General features: G+C 44.0%; 1 protein-coding gene, 1 long non-coding RNA gene and 1 other non-coding gene across 3 annotated transcripts; 2 read left to right on the forward strand and 1 right to left on the reverse strand.

Moving 5' to 3' along the window:
- Positions 1 to 4,247: 4,247 nt before the first annotated feature.
- LOC149970640 (uncharacterized) lies at positions 4,248 to 5,412 on the forward strand. Its single transcript, XM_090226274.1, has 3 exons — positions 4,248 to 4,533; positions 4,600 to 5,060; positions 5,195 to 5,412. Exons 1-3 carry the CDS (start codon positions 4,248 to 4,250, stop codon positions 5,246 to 5,248), a joined length of 801 nt encoding a protein of 266 aa, XP_090082400.1. The 3' UTR covers positions 5,249 to 5,412.
- A 3,847-nt stretch (positions 5,413 to 9,259) lies between these two features.
- On the forward strand, positions 9,260 to 10,130 carry LOC149970641 (uncharacterized). Its single transcript, XR_016493148.1, has 2 exons — positions 9,260 to 9,583; positions 9,898 to 10,130. It is a non-coding gene; the product is annotated as an uncharacterized LOC149970641 (long non-coding RNA).
- A 9-nt stretch (positions 10,131 to 10,139) lies between these two features.
- Positions 10,140 to 10,325, reverse strand: LOC149970642 (U2 spliceosomal RNA). The gene has a single exon (XR_016493477.1). It is a non-coding gene; the product is annotated as a U2 spliceosomal RNA (small nuclear RNA).
- Between the last annotated feature and the right edge of the window lie 1,546 nt (positions 10,326 to 11,871).

Consider the following 11,871-nt stretch of genomic DNA (forward strand, 5'->3'; position numbering starts at 1 on the left):
GAAAAAAAATTAAGAAAAACCCTTAAATGAGTAGGTGTATACAGACTTTTGACAGGTACTGTATATATTGTGATATTGCAAATATGGTACAATCCAGGGGTGCAAAGCTCTTGGAGACTTACCCAGAAAGACTCACAGCTTTAATCGCTGCCAAAGGTGATTCTAACATGTATTGTGAATACTTATGTAAATGAGATAATTCTGTATTTAATTTTCAATACATTTGAGAAATAATTCAAAACATATTTTCACCTCGTCATTATAGGGTATTGTCTGCAGCTGGGTGAGATGATAAAAAAACTATAATTTAATCCATTTGGAATTCAGGCTGTAAAATAACAAAATGAGGAATAAGTTAAGGGGTATGAACACTTTCTGAAGGCACTGTATATCTGCAAGAAAGTGATAAATGAGTGACTCTTTGAAAGGGGGTCATTTATACATTGCCTTGTTTAAAAACTTTTTTTTAAATAGCTATCATGCTATAATCGGCATAATTTCTCAGACCAAATCTTCATTCTGATATAAACAAAGCAATCTGATCATACTCCAGTAAAATACACGCTACAGGGAATAAAAAAAAAATTGCTTCTGCAAAGCACATATACATTGTCCAATCAACATCCACACATTGATTTCATTTTTCGGGTCTTTATTCAAACACAAACACACTTGGAATAAAATGCTCTTTCAGTGTCTTGTTTCAGGTTGTGCAATGTTCAAAAGTGTGAGAGATTAGCATTAATGTGTGTGGGGTCAAGTTTGGACGGTCGTACATATGCAAATAGCCGAGATTGTATATTTCAGGACCATGGACAGCAGCGGCATAGCGATATCTGTCATTCAGCACCACATAACAGTAGACAGAGGCCATCTCATATCAAGTTGTCACTGGGGAAATTCCATGTAATGAGAAACGAGGTCTAGGAGGCAAAAAGACTGAAGGAGAAGACACCCACAGGAACTCTATGCTAAACTGTTCTGCCACATTAATTTCAAATGTTACATCTTTCAATTTGTAAATAATAGGGAATACATCTGCAAATAATTTAAACTGATTATTCAAACTACACTGTACATCTTTAGTGTGTCTGTGCATCATAGGTACAACTGTAAGCAATTCCGTTCTCAGATGTCTGTTTAATGTGAGAAGCAAAATGAAAAACACCTGTTAGACCATTACAATGCGGACTGTCATGCATTTTTACTATTACCAACAAGACAACGAAGTGATACGTGTCATGGAGACTAAAAACGGATACTTTCCTAACACCAAAAGTTCCCACGCTGAGCGATATTGGTTACTACACTATTATGCATACAATCCAAATCATACGTTTATTGTCATTCATACTCTTATTTTTAACCGACTATCTTTGCAAAAGTGTTCATTGTGTCAATTCAGAGCTCGGAAATATTGGAATAATGTGTTTAAGGGGACTGACATTCAAGGCGCACAACAGGAGAACACAACAACTACATTTTCAATTGACAATCATTGCTTTAAATGGATGTGGTCGATGGATTTGTATAGGCATATATAAACAATGTATTTAACTTGTAAACCAAGGTTGGATTAGTAGGTCTAACCAACGGGCTCCTACGTCCTCAAAAACACATTATGACATAATAAAGAGTTTAATCTTTCACAAAAAAAAATTATTTTTTTATTTCACCTTTATTTAACCAGGTAAGCTAGTTGAGAACAAGTTCTCATTTGCAACTGCGACCTGGCCAAGATAAAGCATAGCAGTATGAGCAGACAACACAGAGTTACACATGGAGTAAACAATTAACAAGTCAATAACACAGTAGAAAACAAAGGGGGGAGTCTATATACAATGTGTGCAAAAGGCATGAGGTAGGCGAATAATTACAATTTTGCAGATTAACACTGGAGTGATAAATGATCAGATTGTCATGTACAGGTAGAGATATTGGTGTGCAAAAGATCAGAAAAATAAAAAAATAAAAACAGTATGGGGATGAGGTAGGTGAAAATGGGTGGGCTATTTACCAATAGACTATGTACAGCTGCAGCGATCGGTTAGCTGCTCAGATAGCTGATGTTTGAAGTTGGTGAGGGAGATAAAAGTCTCCAACTTCAGCGATTTTTGCAATTCGTTCCAGTCACAGGCAGCAGAGTACTGGAACGAAAGGCGGCCAAATCAGGTGTTGGCTTTAGGGATGATCAGTGAGATACACCTGCTGGAGCGCGTGCTACGGATGGGTGTTGCCATCGTGACCAGTGAGCTGAGATAAGGCGGAGCTTTACCTAGCATGGACTTGTAGATGACCTGGAGCCAGTGGGTCTGGCGACGAATATGTAGCGAGGGCCAGCCGACTAGAGCATACAAGTCGCAGTGGTGGGTGGTATAAGGTGCTTTAGTGACAAAACGGATGGCACTGTGATAGACTGCATCCAGTTTGCTGAGTAGAGTGTTGGAAGCCATTTTGTAGATGACATCGCCGAAGTCGAGGATCGGTAGGATAGTCAGTTTTACTAGGGTAAGCTTGGCGGCGTGAGTGAAGGAGGCTTTGTTGCGGAATAGAAAGCCGACTCTTGATTTGATTTTCGATTGGAGATGTTTGATATGAGTCTGGAAGGAGAGTTTGCAGTCTAGCCAGACACCTAGGTACTTATAGATGTCCACATATTCTAGGTCGGAACCATCCAGGGTGGTGATGCTAGGCGGGGATGCGGGTGCAGGCAGCGATCGGTTGAAAAGCATGCATTTGGTTTTACTAGCGTTTAAGAGCAGTCGGAGGCCACGGAAGGAGTGTTGTATGGCATTGAAGCTTGTTTGGAGGTTAGATAGCACAGTGTCCAATGACGGGCCGAAAGTATATAGAATGGTGTCGTCTGCGTAGAGGTGGATCAGGGAATCGCCCGCAGCAAGAGCAACATCATTGATGTATACAGAGAAAAGAGTCATAAAAGACTAAAAGAATAAAAGACATAGAAGCATACCCATTCATACAGGTTCTACACATTCCATTTCTCCATGGCAATAGAATGTAAACATTCTATTTTGCGCCAAACATCGCCTACAACTCAATTCTAAGTGCAGCATATTGGACGACTCCACAGTCATTGATCATTCGCGACTTTAAGTCATTCCTGTTATCTCTAGAGCATCCCGTGTATCTATAGCGCTGCATTTCTTCCTCATCTTACCATGGATAGGGTTTGGTGCATTCCGGAGTTCACTTATGGTCCCACAAAGGTAATCTTAGGAGAAATTAATTTTAGCATACTGTAAATGCCTGTGCATAATGTGCATAACAAAGCATCATTATTTTCATTATCTTCAAAGGAATTCTGTAGGAGCAGCCTTAATTTTCAGACTCTGCAGGCCTGCTGGAAGGAAAATATTACAATAAACAGGTAAGATTCATCCCACAAAAACATAAACAACAGAAAGAGAGTTGTATTTCAAGACAGTTTAGAGAAGGTGATCATAAGAGTTCTTAATATCACTTGCAAATTGTGAGGCATGAGCAGTTGTGAAATGTTGCGTGAGGCCCTTCTGAAAGCACATGATATGGTATTTCGTGGCACGGTCTCACACCGTACCTCATCTTGCAGAAGAAGCTCATGGTCCACTATCTGCTGCTCCAGAGTCAAGGCAAGGTCCCTCCCCATGTCACAACGGAGCACATGAGCAACTGGCTGGTGTCTCAGGGCAAAAAATCCCTTAGGGAGAGGTGAGTACCACGCCAGCACTCACCTTCACTGCCATTCCCTGCCACCAGCAGCACTCCAGGAGGTGTGGGTAAAATAAACAACAGCAAAATCAGAAGCCAGGAAAGTTGAATTACTCTGTGTTTTATTTGAAGGGTGTGGAAGGAAACCATGGAGGAAGGAAACAACCTCGCTCGGCTGGTAATAGAATGAGAGTTAGAGACATACTACAAGTTAGTGAGCTCTTTACTAGCCTTTCAACAACGAGTTAGCACAGCAGAAGACAGTGTTCTCTGTTAGCACATTGCACATCGTTTAGCTTTGTCTTCTCCTTTTTGTTGATTTCAGCGATCCTAAGGTCCAGAGCATCGTGGAAAGAGCTGTCGTGGAAAGAGCTGTGAGGAGCATTCTGGGCGAGCAGTCCAATGAGCCCCATAGCAACCTGCTCAGCCCATCTCAGGTGGTGGTGGAGGTGGTGCCCAGGCTCCTCCTGGCCCTGTGGCTTCAGCCAGAGGAAGGCCATTCAGAGCACCCAATCCTAATAAGCGGGATTGCCGTGGGCATGGTGGCGGCCGTAGTGGAGAAGCTATCCTGCATGTTAAAGGACCCTTCCCCTCACATCCCTTTCTCCCGGGCTGCTGCTTTTGACTCTGTGCACTCGATCCTTGGGAGAATCAGTCAGTCCTTCTCCACTGATGACCTGCAGAGCCCTTTTTATATGAGCTCTGTCTGTGCCTTTGTGGTGGACGAGGTGCAGAGCTGCTTACAGCCCCCTGCAGCCACCCTACCAGTTCCCCCTGTCCTCGCGGTGGCCGTTTCAACCACACTACCAGCTGACATCCAAGCAGGTGAGTAGCACTGATAGAGAGCACTCTGACAGATGCATGTTCTGATGACATCTTGCTGCCTTGTAGTAGTAGAGCTCATCAGGATTGTTGTTGTCACCCATAATACAGACCCGGCTTCTTCCCTCCTGGAGGTTGAGGATATCACCCCTAATACAGAGGCAGACCCGGCATCTTCCCACCTGGAGTTTGAGGACATCACCTGTAAGACAGAGGCAGATCCGGCTTCTTCCCAACTGAAGGTTGTAGACATCAACCCTAACACAGAGGCAGATCCGGCTTCTTCCCAACTGAATGTTGTGGACATCACCACTAACACAGAGGCAGATCCGGGTTCTTCCCACCTGGAGGTTCAAGACATCACCCCTAACACAGAGGCAGATCCGGCTTCTTCCCACCTGAATGTGGTGGACATCACCCCTAATAGGCAGAGCCCATCTCTTCCCTCTTGGAGGTTGTGGACGTCACACCTGAAGAAAGGACTCTCACGATGGCCGTCTTCGCCACTCTGCCAGCTGACATCCAAGCAGGTGAGTAACACTTAGAGAGCACTCTGACAGGTGCCGTTTGTCATGACATCTTAGTAGAACCTTTCAACTGGCCAGTGTTTAGAAGCTACGGTTTGCATTTGTTTACATTCTGGTCCTCTTTTTTCCCTTTCCAGAGGATGTTGCTGTGGTCATCCCGGATGTCACCCCACACGTCACCAAGGACGTGACACTGGATGTTCCATGCAGAGCTAGGAAAGGGGCAGTCCGGCGATTATTTTGCAGGCTTTGGAGGGCAGTGTGCTGCTGCGCCTGCCACAAGGAATAGGAGGAACAATGTTAATTATTCATCAGACCTTCAGAAATGGGATTGAACCATAGACCATTAAATTATTCGCATTGTAATTGGACTCAATTCTGCTTTTCTTCTGTTTACTACTTAATTTCAGAACATTTCTATAAACTTTCACTTTGCAAGTGTGGAGTAGGTTGTGTAAATAAGTGGGAAACATCCCAATTTTAATGCTTTGAATAATTTACTTTGTACATTAAAAAAAATATGTATTATTTCACAACAAAAAGAAGAGGGCGCTCAACCAACGTTGAGTTGAGGTGCAACCAAAATTTCGATCATCATCATAGAAAAGGAAAAGGTGCAACTCTTGCTCACTATAAAAAATGCATTGTTTAATTCAGGCAAGGTTAAAAGATATTGTAAAGCTTGAGACAATTGAGACATGGATTGTGTATGTGTGCCATTCGGAGGGTGAATGGGCAAGACAAAATATTTAAGTGCCTTTAAACGGGCTATGGTAGTAGGTGCCAGGGGTACCAGTTTGTGTCAAGAACTGCAACGCTGCTGTTTTTTTTTACGCTCAACAGTTTCCTGTGTGTATCAAGAACGGTCCACCACTCAAAAGACATACAGCCAACTTGACACAACTGTGGGAAGCATTGGAGTCAACATGGACCAGCATCCCTGTGAATGTTTTGTACACTCAGTACATTAATAGTATTGGTACCGTGTTCTTGCCGTAACCTGTAGAGCTGGAGCAGCCTGCGAGGCAGGGGGAGGTGTAGGTGATGCCGTTGTCTGAACACTCAGGGTCCCACTCCCCAGCCAAGCAGAAGCAGTCTCTGTTACACTCTGACAACAGGCTGTCATCGTACACCAGGGGACCTGGGGGACAGAGAAAATGGCTGGTAATAATGATGTTTAAATAATTGTTGCTGAACTATCATTGACACAGGCACAGTGACAAAACAGCCAGGAATCCGGGCTCAGTAACAACCATACTGACTATTCCCACAAGAGGGAGCCCTGGCACAAGCCCATGTGTGTTTTGGTCTAGCTCTCCCTCATATTCCACTGATCAAAACTTTTGTTTTTATCAACCCACCAACCAACCAACCAATCAGATGTCATATTTACCCGTTGTAGGACAGGGTCAGACCAGCCACCTGAACGTTGTCACACTTAGTGCCAGACTGCAGAGGGAGGAGGAGGTAGGCCACAGCTGGGCTCCAGACACAACGCCAAGCTTATACCTCTTCATCAGTAGACCTCCCAGGAATATCCCCACCGCACCCACAGGCAGGTTCAACTCACCTGGAAAAGTTATACTCACACGTCTTTAGTGCTACTAGTGTGCTGGAGTTTCATTTCCACTCATGTTCAACAAACCTACAGGGGATGGGAGAGAATAAAAAAAGTGTATTTAATGCCATTCAACATCAGTACTGACAGGAAGGAACATTTCAGTTGGAGCATGTCCAGGTTTCTATGGCTTCGTTGAAACAGGCAGCCCAATTCAGTCATTTTTTTGAGTAATTGGTCTTTTGACCAATCAGATATGCTCTGAAAAAGAGCTGATGCAAAAATATCTAATGTGATAATTTACCATCATTATTCAACAGAGTCTCCAGTTGTCTATATAAAGAGTATCCTTATTAAGTTTGGGAATCAAAGTAATTACACCTTGTTTTAAGGAAGCCGGTAACTCCCCATTTTCTATTGATTCGTGAAACATAGCAAGAATGAAAGGAATCAATGTAACATTGAATGCTTTATAAAACTATTTTATTAAACCATTATTTCCAGGGGACCTATTGTCCTTAAGGCTTTTAATAGTCTTTTATCTCAATTTCAGATAACTCATCTATCAACTGAGCTACGAAGGAGCATGTCGACGTCACTAGAATGATGACAAGCAATTTTAACGGACTCTAAAGAGAATCATAGAATTCCAAACTAATTTCTATGGCAACACAGTTGTCAATTTTGTAAACAATCATTTTCAAACGTGTGTTGCCAAGAGACATCTAACCGACGTTCTATGGAACGTTTTCTGTGTGAAAATAACAACTTCAGTTTGCTGCTGACAACAAACTGTTTGATTTTTGAGACCTGAGAACAATCGACTGGAAAATGCCTGGGTGCTTTTCAAGACTGGCGGAGAGAGTGCGTGGACGTCGGCGGCCTACTGCTTCGACAGGTTGTTCAAATTCATTTGTGGCTTGTTTTTCTTGTCTTTTTCTGTTTTGCAGGGTTCGTGATCGTCGACAGGTGGACAGCGACAGCATATTGAAGAGGGTATGTGGAGTTTAAAACTCATATTTTACTACATTTAACAATGTCATTATAATTTGCGAAATGTCGTGTATTTCTATCATTCAGACTTGGCAAAAATGCTTGTGCTAGAGATGTTGTAGCTAGCTAGCTAACATTAACTTTAGTAACTGTTGCTAAGCGATCGACTTTTGCTATCTAGCTAGCTAGTATTAGCAATCTTGCTACGTTTTATGTCCTAACAATTGTTTCTTTTATATTCCAATGTTCCTCATTTTAGAAACAACTGTCCTGGATGAGGTCCAGTTGGATGTGCCATTGGATGATGTGCCAGATGTTCCACAGCTGCCAGTCCTCCTTGATGTCCAGAATGCTGCTATCATCCTTGAGGATGTGCCAGATGTGCAGACTATCCTTGAGGTATAATTTTCTGAAAGTTTGGGGTTTTATGTTTGAAAAATATCCCTGATATTCAAGTTGTGTCTCTTTGACATGAAACAAATCTCTTGTCTGCTTTCTGCTTTAGGTGACCACTGGCAATTGGCAGTTGATTCCGATTAGGTTCAGCCCCCTGTACTGTGGGATAACATGTTTGGCCAGCAGCTGGCCTGGTACTTTAACCCAGAGTCTCTGGTCACTGAGCTCTCCAGCCTGCTGGAGTACCACTTGGAGAACCTCATGGCCAGCATGTAGTCCTACTGCAGGGACCATACTCCTTTCTCCTCTCTCTCTCTTTTGAAGGAATTGAGGACTTGAAGTGCTTTGTTGAACCCTGAAAGGTTAACACCCAGTAATTGAACGTATTCTTTTGTTTTCTCTCCCCACAGGATTCTTGTGACACTTTGCCACCCAACAGGGATCTAGACACCAATGCACTCACTACATTACATGTCAATTGAAAATGTGGTTGTTTTGTTGTCCTGTTGTGCGCCTTGAGTGTCAGTCCCCTTAAGCACATTATTCCAATATTTCCGAGCTCTGAATTGACACAATGAACACTTTTGCAATGATATTCGGTTAAAAATAAGAGTATGAATGACAATAAACGTATGACTTGGATTGTATGCATAATAGTGTAATAAACAATATCGCTCAGCGTGGGAACTTTTGGTGTTAGGAAAGTGTCCGTTATAAGTCTCCATGGCACGTATCACTTTGTCAGTGACTCAACCCACTCAGGTGACGCACCCCCTCCAGGGACGGCATGAGAGAGCCCCAGTAAAGCCAGTGACTCAGCCCCTGTAATAGGGTTAGAGGCAGAGAATCCCAGTGGAAAGAGGGGAACCGGCCAGGCAAAGACAGGAAGGGCGGTTCGTTGCTCCAGAGCCTTTCCGTTCACCCTCCCACTCCTGGGCCAGACTACACTCAATCATATGACCCACTGAAGAGATGAGTCTTCAGTAGAGACTTAAAGGTTGAGACCGAGTTTGCGTCTCTGACATGGGTAGGCAGACCGTTCCATAAAAATTGAGCTCTATAGGAGAAAGCCCTGCCTCCAGCTGTTTGCTTAAAAAATACATTGTGGTTGTCATGTGAAACCATACACTAAGACAGGGTTATTTGTGGAACATTTTTTAATTCTGCTTTAGGTAAAGTGCATTTATGTTGTGTAATTTAAAGTGTGCACTTGTTTGATGTGAATATTTTCAAAGTACTAACAAGGAGATAGACAATGGAACAAGAGAAAAAAAACATTCTTCAGAATAAAGAAAGCGCCAGAACTTTGCAGACGTAAACTTGTGTCTGTTCTTTTTACAGGCCACCTCAGCTACTCATGCACTGTGTCTGCCCACGCATCCACGCATGCACATACACACGGACAAACACACACTAATGTTCTCTCTCTTGTGTTTGTCAGCAGTTCATCGTGGCCCTGTCGTTCGCCTCCTCCACCAAAGCTCTGTCAGGGACCTACATGAACAGTGCCATCACTCAGAGAGACACTTTGACCTGTCCAGCTCTCTCATCGGACTCATAGACGGCAGCTTTGAGATGGGTATCAACAATAACATTGAGTTGCTTGAGAATTCATGAAGTAAAAACCAGATACAGACTACAGTATGATCCATTTTTCTTGTGGTTCAATCAGACTCTGCTCTCAATACTGTCCAGTTTTATAGTTGTTCCTTTCAATTGATTGACTGGACTGTTTGTCCATGACTCTACTGTCAAACCCCTAACATTGTTTTATTTGATACTATGTTGTTGCAGCCTAGTATCCAAACTGATATGCCATTTTATTTTTTAATTTTTTAAACAGCATTTATAATTTGCGATTCCTGGCTACTGTAGTGTTGTGGTTTCTTGCAGGTAACCTGCTGTTCCTGGCTGTTGTCAGCCATTTTGGGGCGAAGCTGCACCGGCCCAGGCTCATTGCAATGGGCTGTTTCCTCATGGCTGTATGATCCTTCCTCACAGGCCTGCCACACTTCTTCATGGGACGGTAAAACAACTGAAATACTGGTTAAACTTGTACTTGTAGAGATACTCCAATGCGGAGGATAGTTTCACTTTAGAAATAAAGAAATGTATCCAGTTGTTGATTCATCTCAGTAAAATGGAGAGAAACGGGGGTACTGCAATACCGGGTCGGTGCGTGGAGCGGACGGAGCAAGCCCCATTTCCGACTCCCTGTTTGAAAAATCAATTTAATATATAGTCCCCCGATGGGGGAAGTATCAAAACGTTCTTCCACCACATCTTAACATACACCATAATCTATTTCACAGTTAAAAAATCAGCACGTCAAATACATTTTCCAACCGACTGACATTTACCCCATTCTCAATTTATGGTACATGGAAACAATTTTTATGGCTCATAAACACAGGGTTGTGTTGTTCAACCTGCGTCTGACCCCCGTTCTTCTGTATGTTCTCCCAGACCACAGCAGGGGTACCCACCACAGGGGCCACACAAATGCTTCATCTAACCTTCTCGTACAGGTGTCTGTGATCCAAACCTACTCGAGCGACGTCAACCTCTGGATGCGTACGCAGCCACTTCGCCTCATGGCTGAAATGCCACAGCAGCTGTTCAGCCCGAGGACCCATGTTGGACCGCACCATTACGCTTCTCGCCTGGTACGAGAAGAACACCCACAGGAAATAACCGGAGGGATGAATTACTGGATTAGCGAGCTCATTCAACAAAAACTAAACAAAAATCGAGTCCAGCTTGAGTGGGAAGTGTGGAACTCCTCTCCCACCGTCCCCGATGGTTGAGAGCATGCGAGCCCTGGCGACATACTCATACCTGCCCCCCCACATGAACTGAAACACGAGCCTTAATAGCCCCCTCCTCATGCTCGCCGGCAATAGATAGATGTATGCCAAGTACAGAAGGGAAGGCAGTGCATACACCTTCAGGACCAGGACCTTGCCAAAGAAAGACAAGGATCCGGCCTTCCACATTGCCAGCTTCTCTGTACCTCAGCAACTCTCGTGTTCCAGTTCAGTGTTGCGGAGCGGGAGGTCTCAAAATGGACCCCAAGAATCCTCAGGGCCCCATTACAGAGAGATAGTTCCCCGGGCACGTCCGTCTTGCCCGGTCATCTGCCGAAATACTTAACAGACGAACTTGGCGAGGTTAAGAACCGCTCCTGACGCGCGGGTAAGTCTCCAATTATGTCCAGAGACCTTAGCAGGCACGAGTCCTTGCACAAAGGCAAGGTGTACTGTGTCCTTAACACGCAAACCGCCACTCCCAGGGACCAGAAAACCCTCCACCCCTACGTCAGCCCTAATGGCGGCTGCCAGGGGACCCATATAGTTCATGAAAATGAGTGCAGAGAGTGGCCAAACAAGTCACCCAGATGGCTGTTCATGCTCACCCTGCACCCCGCTCCCACATACAATATCTTGATCGACTTTATAAAGTGATCACTAAACCCTAACCTACCCAACACTCTGAAAAGAAAAACCCTATTGACGCAATCAAAAAACTTGGCCTGATCAAGCATCGCTACCATCAGAGGTAGACTTCTATTCTCAACCCAGACGATGGAGTCCCTGATCAGCTGGAGGTTTCACCTAATGGAACGGCCTTCCACCCAACACGTTTGATCCTCATGGTCAACGTAAGATACTAGCTAAGGTCTGCCATGACCTTAGCTAGTATCTTATAATCTAAACACAGCATGGTCAACGGCCGCCAGTTGCTTAGGCGTCTCCTTTCTTGTAGAGGGGGGACAGAACGCCTACAGCCATCAACCTGCCCGGGACTCCAGTCTCGAGAACGTCCGTCAGGACTTCTAGGACCACCGGTCCAAGCATACCCCAAAAC

The sequence above is a fragment of the Oncorhynchus mykiss genome, chromosome 29 (genome assembly GCF_057628025.1).
Source record: "Oncorhynchus mykiss isolate SJ-2025 chromosome 29, ASM5762802v1, whole genome shotgun sequence".
Lineage (NCBI taxonomy): Eukaryota > Metazoa > Chordata > Actinopteri > Salmoniformes > Salmonidae > Oncorhynchus > Oncorhynchus mykiss.

Bases quoted from the DNA above. Each gene is read 5' to 3' on its own strand.
- LOC149970640 (XM_090226274.1), top strand. From the start codon at position 4,248: ATGGTGGCGGCCGTAGTGGAGAAGCTATCCTGCATGTTAAAGGACCCT. The intron at 4,534-4,599 runs GTGAGTAGCACT...GCTGCCTTGTAG, and splicing joins ACCAGCTGACATCCAAGCAG to TAGTAGAGCTCATCAGGATT. The intron at 5,061-5,194 runs GTGAGTAACACT...TTCCCTTTCCAG, and splicing joins GCCAGCTGACATCCAAGCAG to AGGATGTTGCTGTGGTCATC.